Raw genomic sequence first — 23,175 nt, forward strand, 5'->3', positions numbered from 1 at the left:
GAAAAACCAAAAAAAAAAAAAAAGAGAATTCTGGTTTTGCTTCCTCTTCGCATAAAGGCATTGATGGCATCATAGATCTCATGTAAGTTTTTTACCTCTCAAAGATCTCACCCCCATATGCCACTGAATCTGGTAATTAGAGCATCATCATATGAATTTGGGGCGTTACAGTCAATATCATAGATTCAATCACTCTACGATGAGAACTTAAATAATTCATTAGCAGGGCAAATGCTTACTCCAAATACTGTTTTCTTTTCCCTAATAATTAGTCTTGGTTGCTCTTGTACATGGGTATTAAAATAATTGGCATTTTTAAAGAAGCAAGATGTTTTGAGTTCTCATTAATTATCTGTGATATATTTCTCAAAATATGAATCCCCTTTAATGCTTATTTTTCATATATGTTTATCCACATTTCTCAACTGTTCCAGTAAAGGCAAACAATATTAGGTCTCTCTTTAAAGTTTCTAAAAAAAAAAAAAAAAAAAAAAAACTGGTCTTGGTGTTTTTGGCAGGCTTATACTAACACAAGTTGCATCCAGATTGTAATTCTGATAAGTATTTCAGTTCTTTCTTGAAAAATTAAATTCACAAAACAATTGATTATCAGTTATAAATGGCAAAAACACCATCTGGTTTTTAAAACTGGTTCAATCCATGTAGCGAGGGGAAAAATGTTGGAGCTTGTACTTGGCGAGGAGTTCTAGTCCACGGAGCAGAAAATGACGAGCTTGACTATGAGAAAGCCAGAGTAGTCATAACTTGTACTAGGCGGCTGTGGGAATTTGATACGTTCCTCACATGTTCCATATGTTAAATCACTTGGCGACATCTTTAGTGTGAAAAAGCTGGGGGTTGGAGGGGAGGGAGGCTAGAGTAACAGGCTTCACCCTGAATTCTCACCTCCGGATCCCATGCAGACTCCAGTGGGATAGGGGTGCCAGGCCTCAGTTTCTATACCTGGGAAACTGGATGTAGCAAGTTCTTTCATCTTACTGCCCGGATGGTATTTCTGTGGAAAATTTTAGAGCTATTTGCATTCCTCCAATGAGGTAAGTCACGCAGCATTAGCATTTCCTATAGAAATGTCCCATGTTGTTCTTTGCCAACTGGAAATTTGAGTAGGTGTTCATTTGATGTGCCAAGAGAATAAAGGGAGATGAAAACACTCCACATCTTCCAATGTCCCCATACTGTGTTCTGAGTGTGGGAGGACTAGGGCCTGGCTAGATTCGCGTGGAGTTTCAGTCTCATGAGGAACACTTTTCCTCAGGAGTATATTGCAATCCTTTTCTTAAAAAAAAAAAAAGCTTCTGGGTTGCTGGCATATTTTCACCTTATGTTAAAATATAGCTATCCTTTGCTTATTATTCATGCATTGTAATGTGGAATTTATCCATTCATTTAACAGATTCTTATTGTGGCACAGTACAGCATAGTAGTTAGTAGCAAGGGCTCTGTCTACAATTTAGAAATTGTGATTTTTTTTTAAAGGCTGGTACTTAATCTTTTTAATTATGTTTAATAATAAAAATAGGAGATAACAGTACATACTTTAAATATAGACTCAAGGATTAACCAAAATCATGCATTCAAAGTACTTAATAACTGAAAAAAGCCCACAAGAGTAGTGGTAACCGTAAGAATTGTGAATATTAATATTGCTATGAGCTAGGCACTGTGCTAGTATTTCTGATAAGTAGGACCTACCTTTGTCATGTACACATCATTTTCAGCATAGATGACTGTATATTTTTATCCTGATTTTGGTGGGACTCTGCTTTGCATCAGGTCTGGTCCAGGTAGCCTCACTTGCACAGGTGATGAGTACTCGGAACCTGGCAGGCTGGGCATTATGCTGGTGGCCATGCAATGTTGGTTTCCTGTCTCTTATACCGCAATTTCCCTGCTGGAGCTCTCCTCGCTTCTGGAGGAATGCCTGTGGTTCGTGCATCCCGGCCTGTAATTACAGAGCAGAAAATCTAGGCTGTGAAGACAGCGCAGTCTGGAAATTAGTTTATGCATAATGAATAATAGGAGGCTGCTTTAAAGTGTAACTCATTCGGTGGATTGGCAGGTCTCGACTTCCTTTCTGATATTTATTTATTTGTAAGGTGAGGCCAGAGGGCTAGGGAAGTCACTCCGAGTAGGTCTTGCAGACTATAGAGCTCAGATTCAGCAATTTACATTCAGTCATCTCTTGGTCATTTAGCCACAGATAATTTGTCATGGTTTGTTTTAGCTGTTGTGATATTGATATTTATTATGCAAATTGTATTTCCTACATCTTATTGTTCTGCATTCTATGAATACTTAAATTATTATAAACCTTTACACTTAATACGGCTCGTTCTTCAATTTGATGCTTGAGTAACAGAGGGTCAGAGCGCACGCGGTCTTCTAGAGGGGAAGAAAATAAGTAATTAAAAGGCAGACAAACAAGAGAGCAGGCTGCCTGGTTGAAAAGCAAGCAAAGGTAATTTCGGGGAGGGAGTGAGGCCAGGGATGCAAGTCGCTTCAGCAGGAGAACCTCCCAGACACGGAAGCTGAAGGCACCTGTTGGTCTCCAGCTTCCTCAGAAGGGACTGGGAGCATACGGAGTGGGACTGAGCCCTGAAGGAGGAAAACCGTGGACCCTACCCTCTAGAACCCCATTCCCCACACCTGTGCCCTCTCTCCCTAAAACCATTGTCGGGTAGATTTTTTTGTTGCTGTTATGCGCATGTAACCTTAAGTAAATAAATAAATATACTACATGCATGCCATATATATTAAATACATATACTAAGAACAGGAAGGCCACTCTCAATAAGCTTGGGAGTCTGAGCGTATTCCCCGTCGATTTTCCCTTTCCCCAGAATCTACAGCAAAGACATCGACTCGAAAATCCCAGAAGCAGGCTTCCCGGCTCCAGTCTCCCAACTATCCCCAAGTCTGCCGCTAGGTTGTCGCGCGGGCTCTCCCGCTCGGCCGGACGTGCGAAGCACGCATGCACTTCTCCAGGATTGTTTTGTCAATCCGGGGACCTGCAATCTCACTTTCCACTCCCGCACAGCCCGGGTTTCCCAAAGATCTCCGTGCAAGGTGAGTGACGGAAATCTGCAGCGTCTGGCTGCCAGGCCCGATGCCCACGCTGCACCGGCCAGAGGAGCCTCCCAGAGAGACGCTCGAGGGTCGGTGAGATGCAGCGATCGCAGTAAACATTCCTAATGAAGGTGTTCGGGAAGCTAGTCCCGCCCCCTGGAGCCAGGGCCCCTACTCTCTTCCTCCTTGCCAGGCGCCCTGGAGAACACTTTTTTCCTTGATCCCCAGGAAACGAAGCCGAATTTTAACGTAAACATATTTGCATACGCCCCGCCCCTCGTACCCGCCCCTCGGTGGCGCGGGCGCGCCGCCGAACGCCAGCGCCAGGGGGCGGAGTGGGAGAGGGGGGGCGAGTCCTTCGAGAGCCGGGTTGGGCTCCCGGCGCCGTGATTGGTCGCCTCTGACTCCGCCCCCAGCGCATCTCGTTAGCATCTCATTAGCTGTTCGCTCGGGCTCGGGAGGCAGCCACCACCGCCAGTCTGAGGCAGGTGCCCGACATGGCGAGTGCTGTGCTGCCGAGCGGATCCCAGTGTGCGGCGGCAGCGGCTGTGGCGGCGGCGGCGGCGCCTCCTGGGCTCCGGCTCCGGCTCCTGCTGTTGCTCCTCTCGGCCGCGGCACTGATCCCCACAGGTAGGTGTGGGCATCGGCCAATGGGCTCCCCAATCTCCGCCAGCACCCCAGTATTCCGAGCCTCGGAAGGGGGGAACGTTTCCATGACAACACCCCCCCTCCACTTCCTAAATCCGAGGCGGCGGGAGTGTGGCGAGGAAACTCGGGGCTGAGCTGGAAGGGGCTTGGAGGGCTCGGCGTCCGCCTTCTCCCCCTGCCCGCCGGCCGTGATGAGAGCCCTCAGGGATGGCTGCACCCACACCTTTTCTCCCTGGCTTGGCGCGGGGTGCGGAGTGGAGTGGGAGCGGGGGCCAAGGGCCGGAGCTTGGGGGAAGGGGAGCTAACCGAAGCCCCCAAACCTTTCGGACCCTCCTAAACTCGCTGTTGGTGCCCGTAACTTGCAGATCCTCCGGTCTCCCTGGGCTGCCCGTTCTCCTTCCACCTCTCTAACCTGGCCCCCTCCAATTCTCCATCTCGCCCCCAAACCTCCTCCCAGGCGGACTGCCTGCGGGCTCCAGGACATCCCCACACTTGTGGGGTCCCCGCGCCCCGCCGCCCCCCGGTGCCGTGCTGCACGCCTCTCGTGTTTCCCTCCGGCCGCCGGCGTCCCCCTCCATCCGTCGGCCGGGCTGCGGGTTTCCTTGGCGCGGCTCCAGGCGGGGAAAGTTCCCCGGCCCAGCCCCGCGGGGAGGGATGGGGGCGAGCGGCCGCTGTCGCCGCCTCTGCAGGAAGGTTCGCGGAGCCCGCAGCCGCTCCGCGCCACCGAGGCCTCTGGCACGAGTGTTGGGGGGGCGCCGGATTTCCCCGCGCTGGTCCTTGGGCCAGGCGGCCCGCAGGTGGTGGAGCGAGCAAGCGAGCGAGCGAGCGAGCGCGGCCTCTGCGGCCAGGCGGACGCCCTGCGGGCCTCCGGGCGCCCCCTGCGTGGCGGGCTGTCTTGGGAATTTGCCCAGGGGCGGCTCTGCAAGCCCGGCGCCTTCCCTGAAGACGCCGAGCGCTCGCTAGAAGCAGCATGTGTGGCTCGCCCGTGTGCCGGGCGCGTTGGCGCGGTCGCGAAAGAAGAGGGCAGTGTTTGCATTTGCTAACAAAAGGGAGCCGGAGCTCTTCCCCAGCGGAGAGGCCAAGCCGTGCTGCACCCTGCCTTCCTTCCCGCCACCTTGCCGCGCTTCGCAACCGCACGGCGTCCCCGAGCCTCGGACCGACCGCCTGCTGCGGGCTCCGGGCGGGCGCTGGAAGCCCCGGGCGGTGTAAGCGGGGGGGGGGGGGCGGCTGTGCTGGAGGGCATGCGGTAGAGCTCGCTGAGCCTGCAAAGCCCCTCCTTGCAGCTCCGGGCTGGCCGACTGGGGAGCAACAAGTGGCGGAGGACGCCGCAAGCTCAGCCCCCACCTGCGGAGCCCCCAGCCCGACCGTGTGCAGTGCTGGGGCCCGCGTGCAGCTCCAGGGGCGCCTCTCCGCCTGGGCTGTGCCTTTTGTTTACACGCTAGAGGACACACAGTTATGTAAACACCGCAGGAGACACGCTGTAGGAGATGGGGAGGTTTGGGGGTGCTGCTTTGGATATGGGGGATGTCGGGTTGGCTGCCCCCCCAATTCCGAAACAGGCTTGCGACGTAGGTCCGCCTGGGGAACCTATTTGGGCTACTCGGGTTGGGGTCTGGCCTCATCTTTTATTTCAGCTTAATTTTTTTTCTTCCATGCCACTGTCTCCGGATGCTGTTTATGTGTTTTTCCTCCGTGACTTCTTAATTTGTGAGTTACGAGATAATTGGGTTCAGCCGAGGCCGATGTGGTTACAACTTCATTTCGGGTGATGCCACTGACTGAAGGGGTTCGATAAAATGTTCCCAAAAGAGATCCCTCGTGTTGGTGCATTGTAAGAAGCGCCAGTGTTAGTTAAACGTGAGCGTGAGTAAAGGTTGGGTAACCGGCGCATAATAGATGCAACAATAGATTTGTATTGGCTGCCAAAAAGGGGGGTGAATGGGAAGCACTGCTCGGGGATATATATTGCCTTTCGACTAAAAAATGGGAGCCGTGCGATGCCGCTAGCCAGCAGAGTGGGATTAGATTATGCCTCCCCTGTCAAGCCTGCTCATTGAAGGCACCGGGTAGTAACAACAGTACTATATTTGTAACTATATCGCGGCGAGAAGTTGCTTTCCCGGCGAGGGATATGTGCTGACTTGGAAAGGAGCGGTCTGGAACTCAACCGTGCATGTCAAAGCTACGGGAAAATTCTGTTGCCAGTTACCATGGAAGCAGCAGCTTGCTCTTGTGTACATTCCTGTTTTGTACGCTGGTTATCAGATTGTGTTCAAATTAGAAAGTAATTGGGTTTGATTTGTAGTGAGGGGATGAGATGACGTTCTTGAAGTTTTTTTTTTTTTTGAGTGTGTGTTTGTGTGTGTTGGGGTGTGTGTGTGTGTGTGTGTGTGTGTGTGTGTGTGTGTGTGTGAAGTTTGAGGGGGTGTTGGCTCAGTCCTAGGTCTCTTACTTCAGGGGTAAATTTCAGGTGGACATCTAAGGGATTTTCTTTCTCCATCTGCTTAGTTTAAGCTTTCACTGGGGCCTCTGCCTCCCATTCCCAGGGTTAAAGAAACCTGTTGGTGCTACCTTCTAACTTCATTAGGCGTGTATCATTTACATCCTTGCTGGGGAAGGTACTTCCTGCCATTGTGCATTGGGGTCCTGGTTCTGTTTGCCCCTGTAACTGAAGCCATTAACCCCCTCCCCTGGAAAAATGTTACCCTACCTCTCCTGTAGTGTTTGGATGAAATGGATATTAATGAAATACAGCCAACATGGATTTGCCTAGTCGGTGTTAATCATTCCTGGTACACGTAAGGTGCATGCATCATGTTTGGGCTCCTGAATGAACCAGGGGTAGATCACCTCACCCTTCCTCTTCTGGATTAGGTGAGGTGGCTGATGGGTGGGGGATTTGAGGTGGTGGTGGTTAGCCCAGTTAGTAGCCTAGGGCTGAGTTTTGCTTGCCTGCCTCAGCCTGTTGGGGCTTGCATACTGGCGACAGGGACTTTGCAAAAGTGCCACCCTCCTATTGTTGCCTTTCTCTGCATCAGATTGAATAGCCGCAGGAGGGACTTACACTCGCTTGTGATAGCTTAGATAAAATATCCCTCATTAATGCCACTTTATATTTACAGTGTGTCACTGAAGACGCACAAGGCTTCATTTAGTGACTTGTGTGACAAGACAAGCTTGCTTTATTTGCCTGGGACATTTTGGAGGAACAAGAGACCCATTGAGCAATCTTTTGAAATGAACAAATACGAAAAAGGGGGATAAAAGAGCAGGCAGTTCTCCCGGACAAAGAGCTTTATTCATATGGATGCTGTACATGCTTTATCCAGTTTTCTCCAGTGGCCCTCCTGGTATAGGGGAATGGGACAGGGAAGATGACCGCAGGCAGGGCACTCCCTCCTCCCCTCTCACTTTCTGCTGCTTATCGGAGGTGGCCCCTGACTCACTCACTGCTTGCTCCTCCACTCCCTCTAAAATTCCAGAAGGGAAAGGGCTCTTGGATTTCAGTGGGAGATTTTGAAATCGTTCCTGCCAGAAGAAAGTGCTAGCTACCTGTTGAGGTTGATCATCGTTGGACGATTTATTGGTTGAAGGGAAAAGAGATGTCACCTTCCTATGGCATGTGTTAAGAAGTGATTGATAGTGAATGTCTGATTGGTAAGATCCCTTGCAATTATGAATTGGCCTTAACTATATTTATTTTTAAAGATGTTAAAAATAAAATCCCAAATTTCATTATCATTAGTGATACTGTTGAATTATGTTTTTAAACTTTTCCCTACACCTTGTACATTTTAGCTTCATACAGAAGTGCATTTTTATTATTCTTTGCCTTATATTGCTGAGTGATTTTTTGGCTTTAAAAATTGATAATATTGTACAAATGGTCTCATTCTTTTTTTGTGTTTGTATATATTACATTTTACTGCCTAATTGGCCTCTTAGAATTTATATGCATTTTTTAACTTGAATTTTTTTCTAACTAAAAATTTTGGTGTGTGCATGTATGTGTATGTTTGACAAAAGGGCCATTTTTATTTGGAGGAATTACTTCACGGATGCCAAAGTAATCAATAGTGTGATTTGAATGGAATTTGAGCTACATACACAGAAAATTTAAAAGAAATAAATCCAGGGGATTTAAATGCTATATATATTTCTTTGAGAGAATACTACTGACCATTATGGTGGGCATTTTTAATAGAAAATCCAGAACAGAAAGGAGAAATCACACAGCGACATCTGTTGCAGAATTGAAAATTTGCTGCTTTGAGTCGGAAGTAATTAGCCCTGTATAAGCACCTAATGATATCAGTGTGTTTGTGTGTGTGCGCGCGTGCACTTGCCCGCGCTGATACAAATATGAACATAAACATACTTGTGTTTGTGTACACACACACACACACACACACACACACACACACACACACACATTTTCTACAGGTACCCCGATGCAAAATTCATGTGCCTAATAAAAGCTTCTACTAGAAAATGTAACATTTTAGCACTTACTTATTTAAAAAAATTTGGCATTTTTATACACATGGACTTTTTGAAAGGAAAATAGAATAGTTCTTATCTCGGGGAAAGCCCAATATTTTGAAGTGAGGCGGCTGAAGCCCAAAGAGGGAAGGATCTTGCCCACAGCTGAACTGAGGCTGAGCTAGCTGCAGACCTTGGATTGAGAGGATCCCTTAATGCCCAGTCAGCCAGTGGACCTTCTTTTTCACCTCCTGGCAGGGGTGTCCAGTCATAGATATGGAACATAGGAGGATGATACTTTGGTTAAAAATATTTTGTCTTCTAAAAGTAATAAGTTTAGTTGTTTGCTTTAATAAACCTATGGATCAGACAAGACCTCTAGGAGAAAGGACTTGTTTTTGGTACACTAGTGCCTTTGGTATGGACAGATGATTCTGCAACCTCTGGACCGTCTTTGGCAGTCACCACACGAATGTCATGTAAAGCAACTTATAGGAGAGTGTTGTGGTTGTGTTGCCAAAACCAGTCAGAAAAGCGAAAACTAGGTTCAGGAAACTCACGTTTAGATTTTTAAGATTTTTTTTTTTTTGAAGTAGGGTCCCACTCTAGCCCAAGCTAATGAACTCACAAGTGTGTGGATTAAAGGTATGCAACACCATGCCCAGTCAAGATTTTTAAGAATTTTATTTCTCTTTTCAAGGACTACTTTTAACAGAACTGGTTCTATATAATCAAAGAAAAAAGGAAGCCAAGAACCAGAGTACAGCTTGATATTTCTTAGTAGGTGTTGAGCCTTTGTCAACCACAGAGCAAAGGCTGAAGGAGAAATTTTTGCTTTTTCTTAAAGAAAAAATTAGTTTTGCCTGATGGCTTTTTAAACATTGACCATACTTTCTTTTTCTTCACTCTGTTCTGGATTTTTTTCAGCTGTGCTTAACCCTATATGCAAATTACCCCCTTTCAGTCGTTACCCACCTCTAGAGTCATCTGCCCTCCCTGTGCTTCCTCCTCCTCCTAGATTATTTTCAATCAGACCTGGACAGCCTATAATTTTTTCCACAGTTTCTTCGGAATGGGTCTCTAAGATATAGCCCCTCTTTCTCTACTCATAATTACAGTATCATTTCCCGAATATACAGATTCTCAACAGGAAATACAGAGTTTTTGCCCTTTCCTTGCTTTTCTGAGGAAGACAGAATGAAGGGTTGTCGCAGTGGGTAATGGCTAAGCAGATACCAGTGAAGCTGAATACGATTACTGCTTGCTCTGAGGAGACCTTTCCTGTGGTTTAGTTTATTTTGAGCAAGGTTTTGTTTGGATCGGATAGGATGAATTTTATTGTTGTATAAATATGGTTGTGTAAAATATGCAGTAATTGTAGCTAATCCTTCCACTGTGGCCTGAACCTTTGGTGAGATTGGTCATTTCCAGTTGTTTCCATAATGAATACCTTCCATCTGAGAACTTTGTAGGGACAGCTTATTTTAGTTTCATAGCGGTGAGATACCCTATTCATACGTATATGTATATCTGTGTGTGCATGTGTGTGTGTCTTTCATGCCTCCATGATACTAATGCCATTATATTTTGTGAATATATTGCTTTAAAAATGCACTTTTTCATTTTTATCTGGCTAAGTGGTACTTTCAGCCTGTATTCTGTGACTGATACAATCAAAATGCCCGTACCACATGCTGTAAAGACTTGGGTCTTATCTTTGTGGGCTGGGACTGAAGGGTGATGAGGGAGAAAAGGTTATTACCTTTATTTCTCAATACTTTCCTCCCCCCACTGATTTAAAATAAGATTTTAAAATTTTACTAGGAGTTGTTTTAATGTTTCAGTGTTAATTTCTGAACATTTTTGATTTTTCTGAAAGTAGGTTGGGTCCATTCTCTAGACTTGTGAAATGTGAGGGTTTATTTATTTATTTTTTTGCTTTAAAGTGGTTTTTTCTCAGATGTTTCATTTAACACAGTCTATAAATTTGAAGCATTTAGTTTTTTGGTTTGTAGCCAAATAGATAATTACACATAAGATGATTTTTGAGGGGTCCGAATGGCCCTGATCAGGTGAAAACCCGCCTCCTGAGTTGGTTACCAGGCAAGAAAATGCACAGAGGAATTTATACTTTCCGGGCTTGGGGAGAGCCACCAAAATGGAATAAAATGCCTTTGCTGGAAACCATCAGTGAAGAAAGGAACCCACTGGAATGTTTGTAATCACAAATAACACCTCCTTGTTGGAATTTCAGAACCACAGTTTCTTTTTCAGAGATTTAAATTACAGCCTCCAGCCAGCAGCTGCTGTCGCAGTTAATGGACAGCTTCGCTTTGAAGGTCTTCCAGTGCTGGTCCTCCAAAGCTTTGGTGCAGTTGCCCATGGACTAGGTTAAACAAAAGGGAGCAGAAGGTATTTAAATATACATTCATGGCCGATATTATATGTGACCTTGGTTCTTACTCAAAAAAAATTACTCAAAAGAAACACATAGTGTAAGGAAGAGGGAAAGCAGGTGCCAAGAAGCTTGTTATAACTTGACAGGTTGAAGAAAGTGATTACCTTAAGGGGAAAAGTGGGGTGGGGAAATTTTTATTTTTTAGTAGACCTTTTACTGGAATTTGGTTATTTGACCCAATATATAGATACTTCAGAGATGTTAATAGGCTTGAAATGGAAGTGCTGTGATATATGTTTAAATGCTACTCAGTGTTTGAAGCTGATACTCCAGTGACATGGACTTTTAGAAATGCCTAGAATAAGTGTCTTGCTCTTGGCAGACTTCCTTGGGAAGGTAGGCAGTCTAATTTCTCTTCAGCTGTCCAGCACTAGACAGCAGTGTCAAGTTGGAATTAAGTTATGCCATCCCTGGGGTGGGTGGGGAAGAATCTGCCTGAAAACAAAGAGTTCACCTACCCCATCTTTCCCACGGAATGCACCATACCTCCAGAATTATCTAAAAGTTCAAACGTCCAAAATGGACAGTGTCCTTGCTCTGCATCCGGTATCAACGAATTTCTCTTGAATTCTTCATTATTCCAATGACATCCTGGTCGTCCCACATTTGAAGCCTTTCCTTCTTTCTCTTTAGCTTTCATCTTTGATTTGGCAGATAATTTCGTCATGATGCTCTGGGAACCTCAAGGACCACCACACACTGTTTTACCAACAGCAGCTTCTGTGCAGTCCCCCTCTCCAGCTTCTCTGCCAGAGTCAGAGTCAGAGGGAGCTCAAGTCTGTCTGCTGCAATTCTCATTCTTTTCAGGACAGGATCATGGCACTTTCCTTCCAGAAACCTAATCTCCAATTCGTACTTCTTGCATCAAATTCAATCTCTGTACTGTTTTGTCTTGAGGTGGTTCCTTCCTCAATTGCTCTCTCATTTCCTCTCTAATTGCCCTCATTTCTTATTACTTTTCAGCCCAATCCTGATGGGACTGGAAGACTGATGATTCTGCAGTGAAACTGAGGAGAAAGTGGTTCTGCCCATCAGCCTTCAACTGGTTGCTGTGACAGAAAACAACTTTGCTTTTCCTTTAACTGTCTGTCTTGGTTCATGGGTGAAGGATAGCAGACTCTTCTTGTCTACCTGGAGAATAGACACTTTTCTTTTTAACCAATACATACTTTTTATAATAGCCCTCCATCAAGTCATTTGTTTTTCTGCTTTACAGGTATATATAAGAATTCCTTCCTCCCTCCCTTCTTTCCTTTCTATGCGGCATATGCATGTGTTTGTGAGCATGCAGCGGACAGAGGACAACCTCAGGTGCTGTTCCTCAGCTACCCTCCACTAGAATTAGCCAAGTAGGGTTGACTGGTACGCCAAAGAGCTCTATGGATCTGCTTGTCTCCTGTGTGTCCAGCTCTGGAATTACAGTGGTGTGCCACTGTGCACAGCTTTTTTTTTTTAATTTTCTAGGTAGGGTCTCACTTTAGCCCAGGCTGACCTGAAATTCACTGTCATCACAGGGTGGCCTGGAACTCACAGCGATCCTCTTACCTCTGCTTCCGAGTGCTTCCGGCTACACACAGCTTTTTTTTTACATGGGTTCTGGAGACCAAACTCAGGTTCTCATACTTGTTAGGCAAGTACTTTACTTGACTGAGCCATCTTCCCAGCCAAAAACATGCATTGCTTTGTGACAGTGTGACAGAATATGTAATTGTCATGGAAGTTTTAAATTACGGAAGGTTGAAAATGTATTGTGCCTCTGTGTAGAAGAACCTCTTTAAAGCCGGCCGTGGTGGCACACGCGTTTAATCCCAGCACTCGGGAGGCAGAGGTAGGAGGATCGTCACGAGTTTGAGGCCACCCTGAGACTCCATAGTGAATTCCAGGTCAGCCTGGGCTAGAGTGAGACCCTACATCGAAAATCAAAACAAACAAACAAACAAAAACAAAAAAAACCCCAACAAAAACGAACCTGTTTAAATATAGGGGTTACTATAGTCTAACTGACTTAACAAATTATAGGTTGGCAAAGTAAGACTTTCAGACCCAAAGTGAAGACGTTTAGACTTATAAATGCCTCTGGAGGGTTAAAAATCAAAGTTGGAGCCAGAGAAATGGCTCAGTGACTAAGAGTGCTTGCTAGCCATGCAAGCATGAGCACCCGGGAGGACCCGAGACCTGTGGAGCTTGACCCTCAAAACCCATGGAAACAGCTGGGTGTGGCCATGCATGCTTGTAACCCCTGTCCTGTGGGAAGCAGAGAGGGAGGGTCGCTAGAGCTCATGACAACTGCAGTCCTGGGTTCCAAGAGAGATTCTGTTTCAAGGAAATATGCAGAGGTGCAATGGAGGAAGAGAGACAGCGTTCTTCTATGGACACATGTGCATACACACTATACATCACACACATCAGAGGACCTTGTGACTTGCCATGAGATCAGCTATGCAAAGATGGTTTTCATGTCTATTGCATGTCAGTCCTGAGAAAAACCTCCCACTCAGGCCTTTATCTAGTGCTGAAGAGATATTTGAATTTGGGAGTAGTGCTGCTTAACTCGACACAATTTGGCCAACACCAAATCACGTTTGTGAATTTGGTTGTACTTGGTAGATAATTTAAGCACATGAATTATCAGTGGCATAATGAACAGAAACATGAATTTCTTTTCTTTTTTCCTCTCTTTTTCTTTGTTTCTCTTCTTCACTGCTGAGCTTATCTCAAGGATCTTTTCAAAGCCTTTCCATAGTATTGGTATCTGCCATAGTTCTTTCTTATGCCCCTCCATTGTCTGTATCCTTTCTCTTTTAGTTCTTGCTCGTGTACAAAGGTTAGCACCCCAGTACTACGTGATACAAAGTTAGATTGTCTTTGAGTATTATGGGACAGTTTTGGATAAGGTTGTCTGTCAGAATGTGCTTATGTACTTAGCCCTTTGCCTAATGTGCTTGTGATAAGCCAAGCTACTGAGTTTAAAAGGCATCAGCTTGATTCTCTCTTCTGAATAGAACAGGAACATTGCTTCATTTCTCTTACAAAATCCCTTATTTAAACAATGAAAACTTTAATGATAGGGGGAAAAAAAAACAAGTTAATTTAGTACCAAATTACTGCTCAAATGGTTTTATCTCTTAAAAGGTTCAAGTAGAGATTAGCTTAAATGACAGTGAATTTCAGTTTTCCTGGTGTCTATCTTGTGAGCACACATCCTTGGGAAGAGGCCTGGTCCCTTTCCTCTAGTTTTGTTAGCAGTCACGTGAATGCTGTTCTCCGTGCCCTTTCCTAAGCAAATCTCTACCGTCACTAGGTCAGGTGTGCAACTGGAATATTCATCTTAGGTTATGCAACAGCCAAAACTAGTGCTTCACTCCGGATTGCAGGACAGAAAGAAGGGGGCTGGAAGATGGTTCTGTTGTTAAAAGCTCTTGCTTGCACAGCCTGTTGGCCTGGCTTCAATTCCCAGCCAATGCAAACTGGATGCAAGAAGTGGTGCAAGCTTCTCCTGTTTGCAGTGGTGTGCACACATATACATATATATGTGCATATGGATAAAATTGAAAAGAAGAGGGCTGGAGAGATTGCTCAGAGGTTAGAGGCACTTGCTTACAAAGCTTGCTGACACATGTTCATTTCCCAGTACCTATGTAAAGCCAGAGGCAGAAAGTAGCACATGCATCTGGCGTTGGTTTGCAGTGGCAAGGGGCCCTGGCATGTCCATTCTTTCTCTGTCTCCTCACAATACATATATAGAATAATACAAATACCCTACCTTACTGAGTACCAGTAATTAAATCAAGTCATATAATATGTATACATATACTTAAGAAAAAGTGCATCTATGTACCCACCCATACATCCATCCAATTCATTAAAATATCTACTACTGAGTGGCATGGATTGAGGTTCTGTCTATGAATACATAAACATATAAATCCACTACATCTTAGAATACTGAAACAATACTATGTTGAAAGGATTAATTCAGAAAGTATTCTATCTGCTTTGGGGTGAACAGGAAGAATAAAGTGACAGTAAGATAACGCTGGAGTTCAGCATGTTTCTAAGAAACATATATGTGTGTATGAACCATGTGTATGTTGTGTGTGTGTGTGTGTGTGTGTGTGTGTGTGTGTGTGAACAGCTTCGAGGTGTCTGTGCTTCACTTTTTTTGAGACATCTCTTGTTGCTGCAGATGAACTCCCAGATTGCAAAGGAACATCCTCCTCACTGGGCCCATGAGCCTGGAATGCTGGTTCCTTTTAAGAGTCTCCTGGCTCTTCCTTGTAGGCATGTGCGCCTTGGGATCATACTTTGCATTTAGTTTTATGTGGGTGTTGGGGAACTGAGCCTGGGTCAGCAGGCATTGTAAGCCAATACTTTTCACTGTGGAGTCATCTTCCCATCCTCAAGTCCAGTGTTTTTTTTTTCTTTTTTCTTCTTTTGGTTTTTTGAGGTAGGCCTCACTCTAGTCCAGGCTGACCTGGAACTCACTATGTAGTCTTAGGGTGTCCTTGAACTCGTGGGAATCCTCCTACCTCTGCCTCCTGAGTGCTAGGATTAAAGAAGGCATGTGCCACCACGCCCAGTGTTTTTGAAAGTAAATAGAATTTATCTAGTAACCTTGGGAAAACTGAAGGTAATGACAGTCTTATTTATTGGGCCTTTTAACACACAGACTTCATTGTTTTAATCAGCATCTTACATTGTGTATGACTAGCCCATAAAGCATTTGGTAGAAAAGTAAACATTTAAAAATGATTTTTAAATTGAGTTACCATTAGGTATATCTGTGTCTTTCAATAAGGTTATCTGCTTTTTAATTTTTTTTATTGTATTTTACATTTTACTTTGAAACACTTAGAAATTATAGGCGGTATAGTGGAAGCGAATATTTGTCTACTTCATCTAAATTCATCAACTGTTAACCTTTTGTCCATTTTAATTTCTCTGAGTAATATGTGCATATATACTCACTGGACTTTTTTTCCCCCTAAACAACAGGAAGACAAGTAGCAGGCATCTTTGATGTTTCTGCATGTAGCTTTCTGTGTAATTACCTTTGTTGCCTTTGAATTTTCTGCATGTAACTTCCAAAAAAGAAGATATTTTCCTACACAACCTCAGAAACGTTACTACATAAAATTGACAATGCTAGCTGGGTGTGGTGGTGCACGCCTTTAATCCCAGCACTGGGAGGCAAAGGTAGGAGGATCGCCATGAGTTTGAGGCCACCCTGATACTACATAGTGAATTCCAGGTCAGCCTGAGCTAGCGTGAAACCCTACCTCGAAAAAACCAAAAAAAAAAAAAAATTGACAATGCTTTAATAATAATATCTAATGTCTAGGCCATGCTCAGTCTTCTCCAGTAATCCCATTAACGTCCCTTCTGTATGTCTCTTTGTCCTCCCTGATCCAGATCTAGAATCCATCTGAGAGAATGCAGTGGACTCTGTTTTCACGTCTTCAGGATCTTTTAGTCTAGCACCATTTCCCTACTGTTCATTTTTTCCCCCTTTCCTTTCTTTTTCTTTTGTAGTGCTAGGGGTCAATCCAGGGCCTCTTGCATATGCTGGAGACACTCTGTCACTGAACCATTCCCCCACCCTACCTTTTTTTTGTCATTAAGGGGTTTTAAAGAGTTGTCTTTCACGGCTACTGGCATGCTGAGAGCTCGGATCTGCTGATTTATAGTGTTGTGTGGTTGTGTGGATGGCGTTGTTTGGTTTGAACTTTTGTGAGCACACTGTGCCGCTGAGCTTGTGCAGCTTCTCATCAAAGTGAAATAACAATTTTCCCCTGCTTTTGTTTGATTCTTTCGTTAAAGATACCCATTTAGTCATTTGGTGTATGTGATTACAGATTTTGTTTCTTTTTGGATGCATAAATCATTAACCTGACTTAAAATCCCATCCTCTTTCTGTTCCATTCCTTACAATTTTCCTGTAGCAGCACTTTTACTTTTTTTGTTTCTGTCCTATTTTTCCCATTAATGTAATGAATAATACTCCATTGAAAAATATTTTTTTACACAAATTGTTTCAACATTTCTGTATGTTGTTTTCCCTTATTTGGAAAATCCTGTGTTGTTATTTATGTAGAGATTTCTCCTCATCATTTGGCTTTATTTTAGAGATCAATGTCTCTGCTACCTTCAACTCCCTCCTACTTCTTTCTTCCAAGGTCAGTTTTATTAGGTGGTGGGAAGAATCCTATATATCTTTTAAATGACCAATTACTTTAAATATAGTGACCATTCATTTTTATATTAACAAAATGTGTACCTCTAATATTTATTAACCATGTTTCTGATCAACCTTTTTTTTTGTTGTTCATTTTTATTTATTTATTTGAGAGTGACAGAGAGAGAAAGAGTCAGAAAGAGGGAGAGAGGGAGAGCAGGAGAGCGGGAGAGTGGGAGAGCGGGAGAGCAAGAGAGCGAGAGAGAGAGAGAGAGAGAATGAATGAATGGGCATGCCAGGGCTTCCAGCCACTGCAAACGAACCCCAGACGCGTGAGCCCCCTTGTGCATCTGGCTAACGTGGGTCCTGGGGAGCCAAGCCTCCAACCGGGGTCCTTAGGCTTCACAGGCAAGCGCTTAACCGCTAAGCCATCTCTCCAGCCCAACCTTCTTTTTATTTTTTGTTTTTCGAGGTAGGGTCTCACTGTAGCCCAGGCTGACCTGGAATTCACTGTGGAGTCTCAGACTCCATAGTGGCCTCAAACTCACGGCAATCTTCCTTCCTCTACCTCCCAAGTGCTGGGATTAAAGGCATGTACCACCCACCATGCCTGGCTTCAACCTTTTTTTTTTTTAATACTTTATTTATTTGCAAGCAGAGAGAGGTAGAGGAGACAGAATGACTGTGTGTGCCATGGCCTTTAGCCTCTGCAAATGAACTCCAGATGCATGTACACTTTGTGCATCTGGCTCTACGTGGTTACTGGGAAATTGAACCCAGGTCCTTAGGCATTATAGGCAATTGCCTTAACCACTGCACTATCTCTCCTGCCCCCTTTTTCACATTTTCCCCAAGTGAAGTTGGAAAATCTGTTTCTCCAGCCCCAGTTCCTTTTCTTCCATCTCCTTCTCTTCCCTCTTATTATTTTGTTTTTGCAATAGGATCTCCATTTGTGGCCCAGCTCTCCTGGATCTCACTGTATAGCACGGTTTGGCCTTGAAGTTAAGGCAATCCTTTTGCCTCAGCCTCCTGAATGTTGGGATTACAGTGGTGTGCCACTATTTTGAGGTTCACTTAAAAAAATCTTTTATTTATTTCTTAGAGAGAGAGCGAGAGAGAGAGAGAGAGAGAGAGAGAGGGAGGGAGGGAGGGAGGGAGGGAGGGAGGGAAGGAGAGAATGGGCATGCCAGTGACTTTAGCCACTGCAATCAAACTCCAAATGCATGTAGCCCCCCTTGTGCATCTGGGTTACATGGGTTCTGGAGAATCATACCAGGATCCTTTGGCTTTGTAGGCAAGTGCCTTAACCACTAAGTCATCTCTCCAGCCCATTGAGGCTTACTTTTTTTTTTTTTCAAGGTAGGTTTGGTTTCATTCTAGCCCAGGCAGACCTGGAATTCACTATGTAGTCTCAGGGTGGCCTTGAACTCACCATGATCCTCCTACCTCTGTCTCCTGAGTGCTGGGATTAAAGGCATGTGCCACCACACCTGGCAAGGTTTACTTTTTTTATTGCAATGTAACTTACTCCAAAGCTGAGATGCCTTTTGCATCTAAACCTCAGATGATATTGAAAAACAAAAAACCTGCCTGTTGGGCATCTCAATTGGGATGTTCCACAGTTGTTTCAAATAATATGGATGAAGAAGAGACACTATACCTTATTGATTATCTTCATTCACAATCTCATTAATTCTCGCTGTCAACCTGTAAGTAGTTCTACTGCTGATTTATTTTACAGATGAGGAAGTAAGAGGACGATAGGGTTCTTGTCCAAGAAGCACAACTAAATGTCAGAACCAAGATCTATGTTCCAAATATGTAATTGTGAAAATTGTAAAAATAAGTTGATATGTGTGTGTGCACATGCCCCCCCCCCCAATACAGATGTCTATAACTGAAATTAAGGATCTTCTATCCTGAATATCCTGGCTTGGTGAAGCGTTCTGCTGTCCATCCATGAGGCTAACTGGAAATTGTGTCTCCTCTCCCCCAGGAATGTGATTAAATCCTGCCCATGTTCATTCTGTAGATGAAGAAAGTAGAGCTAAGGTGGTTTAGCAGCCCCTTGGTTGTTCCTTTTACCTTTAGCCTCTTCCCTGCTTCTAGATGAGTACTTCTAAAACACGTTAGAATGTCACTTTCTACCTTAAAATCCTTAAATGTGTACATAGTACCTTAAAGATGAGGCTTACTCATTCACTGTGGTTTGCAGGCGTCTGTCACCTATCACCTCTAGTCAGCTCTCCACACTTGAGTACTTACTACCAACATCATGGTGTCCCCAGTGCACCATGGTCTCTCATGCCGCCCCGCAGATGTGTGCCGTAGCTGTGGTTGACTCCTGCATGCCATCTCCTGAGAACCCAGTCAACACCTATTCCTGCAGGGAACTTCCATGACCACCGTTGGTTGGTTAGGGTTCTTTTGTGGTGCCCTTTTTTTCTTTTTTTGTTTTGAGGTAGGGTCTCATTCTAGTTCAGGCTGACCTGGAATTCACTGTATAGTCTCATGGTGGCCTCGAACTCAAAAGAGATCCTTCTTCCTCTGCCTCCCGAGTGCTGGGATTAAAGGCATGTGCCACCGTGCCCGGCTGCTGTTGTTGCCTTTTGTACTGTCCTAAGGGCTTTTCCTGACTTACCTTTTCCCTTCCTGTCAAATGTCCTTGTTGGAATAACCAGTCTTCTATATACCTACTGTATATTTTGTATTTCTTCAGCTTCTTTCCTACAACAGAAATGTATCATTCTTATATCTTCTATCTGGGTATATATATTTTTTAATTGTTTTGGTTCAGGAAGGGGATCAAACGCAGAGTTTCACATCTGCTAAGCATGTGCTCTATCACTAAGTGACCTGGCCTCATATTGGCACATTTAAATGCCATGCATATATAAAGGCTAAGTCTAGTATTTTCTTTGAATCTTAAGGTATTTTCTAGCCTGAATGTGATGTTGTTTTTTCAACTTTAGCTGCAGTTTTCTGACTATTCTTGGCATTTAATATTCTGCTTTATTATCTGTGGACATGTGTTGTGTCTGTGTGTCTTCCATAGGAGGCATGCTTTCTGTTATACCCTTAACAGCACAAAGCCCAAGGCCTATACATAGTACATGTTCAAGGAACATTTGTTGAACCGATAAATGAATTAGAAATTAGATACCCATTAAATCATTTCTTATGCTTCAACATGAGTATGAACAGGCAACAGGATGGTACTGTTTTAGACTTGAAGGCCAGTTTAAAAATGAATCACCCCAAAGTGCATTTATTCAGTCACCGTTTCTCTATCACACACTTGATTTCCAATGATGTGCATGTCATTTATTATGAATACTCATAGTTTGGATATGAAATTTGTACCAGGTATTATTGCTTATGACTTTAATCTGATAAGGGCTGGGGAGATGGTTCAGTGGTTAAGGCACTTGACTGCAAAGCCTAACGACCTGGGTTCAATTCTTCAGTACCCACGTAAAGCCAGATGTATGGAGTTTGTTTGTAGTGGCTAGAACCCCTGGCATACCTATATTCTGTCTCCCTCTCCGTTCTTGCAAATAAAATAAAAAATAATATTAAAAAAATCTGGGAGCCGGTTGTGATGGTGCACGCCTTTAATCCCATCACTCGGGAGGCAAAGGTAGGAGGACTGCTGTGAGTTTGAGGTCAGCTAGTGTGAGACCCTACCTCAAATCACCCTCCCCCCATTAATTTGATGAGCGCATTTATTTGTTTGTGTGTATGGGTGGGTGTGCCACGACGTGTGGGGAGGGCAGAAGACAACTTTGAGAAGTACATTGTCACTACAGATGAACTGCCAAACTGCAGGCAAGTGTCAGGCTAGTTGGTCCCACTCCCCATTGTCCTAGATGTGTTTGGATCACAGATGCCTACACCACTTTGCCCCAGGCTTTATGTGGGCGATGAGGAACTGAACTCAGGCTTGGCATGCTTTGCAAGCAAGCAGCTTTAACCACTGAGCAACTTTCCCAGCCCTGTTTAAGTTTTGAGACAGGGTCTCACGTAGCCTAAGCTTTTCCCGCACTTGCTGTGCATTGGAGGACGACCTTGCATTTCTTATTCTTGTGCTTCCACCTCCCAGGGCTGAGATGAAGAGCGTGGTTTGTTTTGTGCAGTTCTGGAAATTGAGCTCAGGGCTTGCTGCATGCTATGCAAGCACTCTGCCAACTGAACTACGTCCCTAGCCCCTAGTTGTTGCCTTATTGTTAGCTTTTAGGGCCATAATTCTTAGAAGAAGTTGTTTGTTCTTTTGTAATGGATGAAGAGCTGTCAAAGTGCCTGATCCTTTCATAGCTTGAAGGACTGATTTCTGGTGTTTGTTCATACTTGGTTGTTGGGCAATCATTGGGGAGATTTAGACTGCCAACCCAGATAAGAATCTTTCCCCATTTATTTAATCACCCCCCCACCCCACACTAGTCCTAGGATAGCTGGACTTTGAGTCATTGCTGAGGTAGGTTATAATAGTACTTCAGAGTTGAGGCAGCCAACCAAGAAACTTATCTCTGAGGCCGTCTTCTCACGTCTGCTTCCACAGGAGTCTTGTCTTAAAACTGAAATATATTCTCAGAAGAAGTGGTGAGCATAGGGAAATTTGAACCACAGGGTAACAGTTTTCCTCATACAGTAATAAAGATGTATCTGGAGACAGTGGCTATAGAATCATAAAATAGATCACAGTAATCGGATCAAACATGAGAAATGGCTTGTTGCTATGTTTAAAAAAGCCAAGACTGGCAGGGCTGCCTTTTTGTAAAGGTGCTTGCTCTTGGTGTGACTATGTAGTTGGTACAAAATAGACTGGCAAAATTAAGCTTATGAAGTTAATTGCTTACAACTGATCTAGTTTTATACAGAAAGGTATCCTACCAGTCTTCTCTTAAGATGAGAGTGGTTTTATGTGCAGCAGTGAGGAGAGTGTGTTTGCTAACACTACCTTTTAATTTAGGAGAAGTTTGGTTTTGCTGTGAATATAGAGGTGGAACCGTTCTAAGCTAGAGTTTATTGCTGTAATAATTTTAAGTGTATTTGTAGCACTGGTGTATCTGTGACCTTGTGAAGGCGTTCCTGAGAGGAGGGTGGCCAACCCTTTTCCTTACTGTCAGAAGTGATGCTTACTCAATAACTCTATCTTCTGACAGCCTTGGGAGGGGAAGACTGCCTATCATAACTTGTTTTTTTTATGGCATATTTCTAAAGCTTTCCCTCATAGTCACAGCCATCCATTTAGACTCCTCCCTGCCTAAGGCATGCATCCAGCCTCATCCGTGTGTGGTGTTTTAAATGCTTTGAATTATGGAGAATCATAGTATTTTATTGATGCTTCCTTGTAGCTATATAGCTGTGTGCTGTCCCAGGTTACACAGCTTACATTTCTTGGGTGTTGTGAGTGGATTATAGCCCTTAGTTAAGTTTTGGAGAAGAACACATTCCTCCTTCACTTCTAACATGTGTCTTTACCTTTCTTTTCTTTTAATATATTTTTAAATTTTTTAAAAAAATATTTATTTTAAAAATATTTTATTTTTATTTATTAGAGAGAGAGGGAGGGAGGGAGGGAGGGAGGTACGGAGGGAGGGAGGGAGATACAGAAATAGGCAGAGAGAGAGAGAGAGAGAAAGAAAAAGAAAATGGGCATGCCAGAGCCTCCAGGCACTGCAAACAAACTCCAGATGTGTGCGCCCCCTTGGGCATCTGGCTTACGTGGGTACTGGGGAGTTGAACCTGGGTACTTGGGCTTTGCAGCAAGTGCCTTAACCCCTAAGCTATCTCTCCAACCCTGAAATATTTTTAATGTTCATTTATTTATTTGAGAGAGAGAGAGGGAAGGATAAAAAGAGGCAGATAGAGAATGGGCACTCGTGACCTCCAGCTGCTACAAATGAACTCCAGACACATGCTCCCCCTAGTGCATCTGGCTTACATGGGTCCTGGGGACTTGAACCTGGGTCCTTTGGCTTTGAAGACAGACAAACGCCTTAACCACTAAACCATCTCTCCAGCCCATGCCATTCCCTTTCTATTTTTTTTTTTTTAATTGAGGTAGGGTCTCACTCTAGCCCAGGCTGACCTGGAATTCACTATGTAGACTCAGGGTGGCCTCGAACTCAGCGACCTTCCTACCTCTGCCTCCCAAGTGCTGGGATTAAAGGCGTGTGCCACCACACCCAGCTTCATTCCCTTTCTTTTTGTTCTTTTTTCTTTCTTTTTTCTCTCTCTGTTTTTTTTTTTCTTTCAAGGTAGGGTCTCACTCTAGCCCAAGCTGACCTGGAATTCACTATGGAGTCTCAGGGTGGCCTCGAAC

At 44.2% G+C, this 23,175-nt stretch overlaps 1 protein-coding gene across 7 annotated transcripts in view; it reads left to right on the plus strand.

Annotated features, from left to right (window-relative positions):
* Window positions 1-3,576: 3,576 nt before the first annotated feature.
* Window positions 3,577-23,175, plus strand: part of Cadm1 (cell adhesion molecule 1) — a 371,074-nt gene continuing 351,475 nt past the window's right edge. For all 7 annotated transcript variants that reach the window (XM_045144994.1, XM_004666445.2, XM_004666446.3 and 4 more), the window contains exon 1: window positions 3,577-3,717. In XM_045144994.1, the coding sequence (XP_045000929.1) occupies window positions 3,585-3,717 (133 nt within the window). In that variant the 5' untranslated portion in view covers window positions 3,577-3,584. The remainder of the gene's footprint in view (window positions 3,718-23,175) is intronic.

The sequence above is a fragment of the Jaculus jaculus genome, chromosome 3 (genome assembly GCF_020740685.1).
Source record: "Jaculus jaculus isolate mJacJac1 chromosome 3, mJacJac1.mat.Y.cur, whole genome shotgun sequence".
In the NCBI taxonomy this organism is placed as follows: Eukaryota; Metazoa; Chordata; class Mammalia; order Rodentia; family Dipodidae; genus Jaculus; species Jaculus jaculus.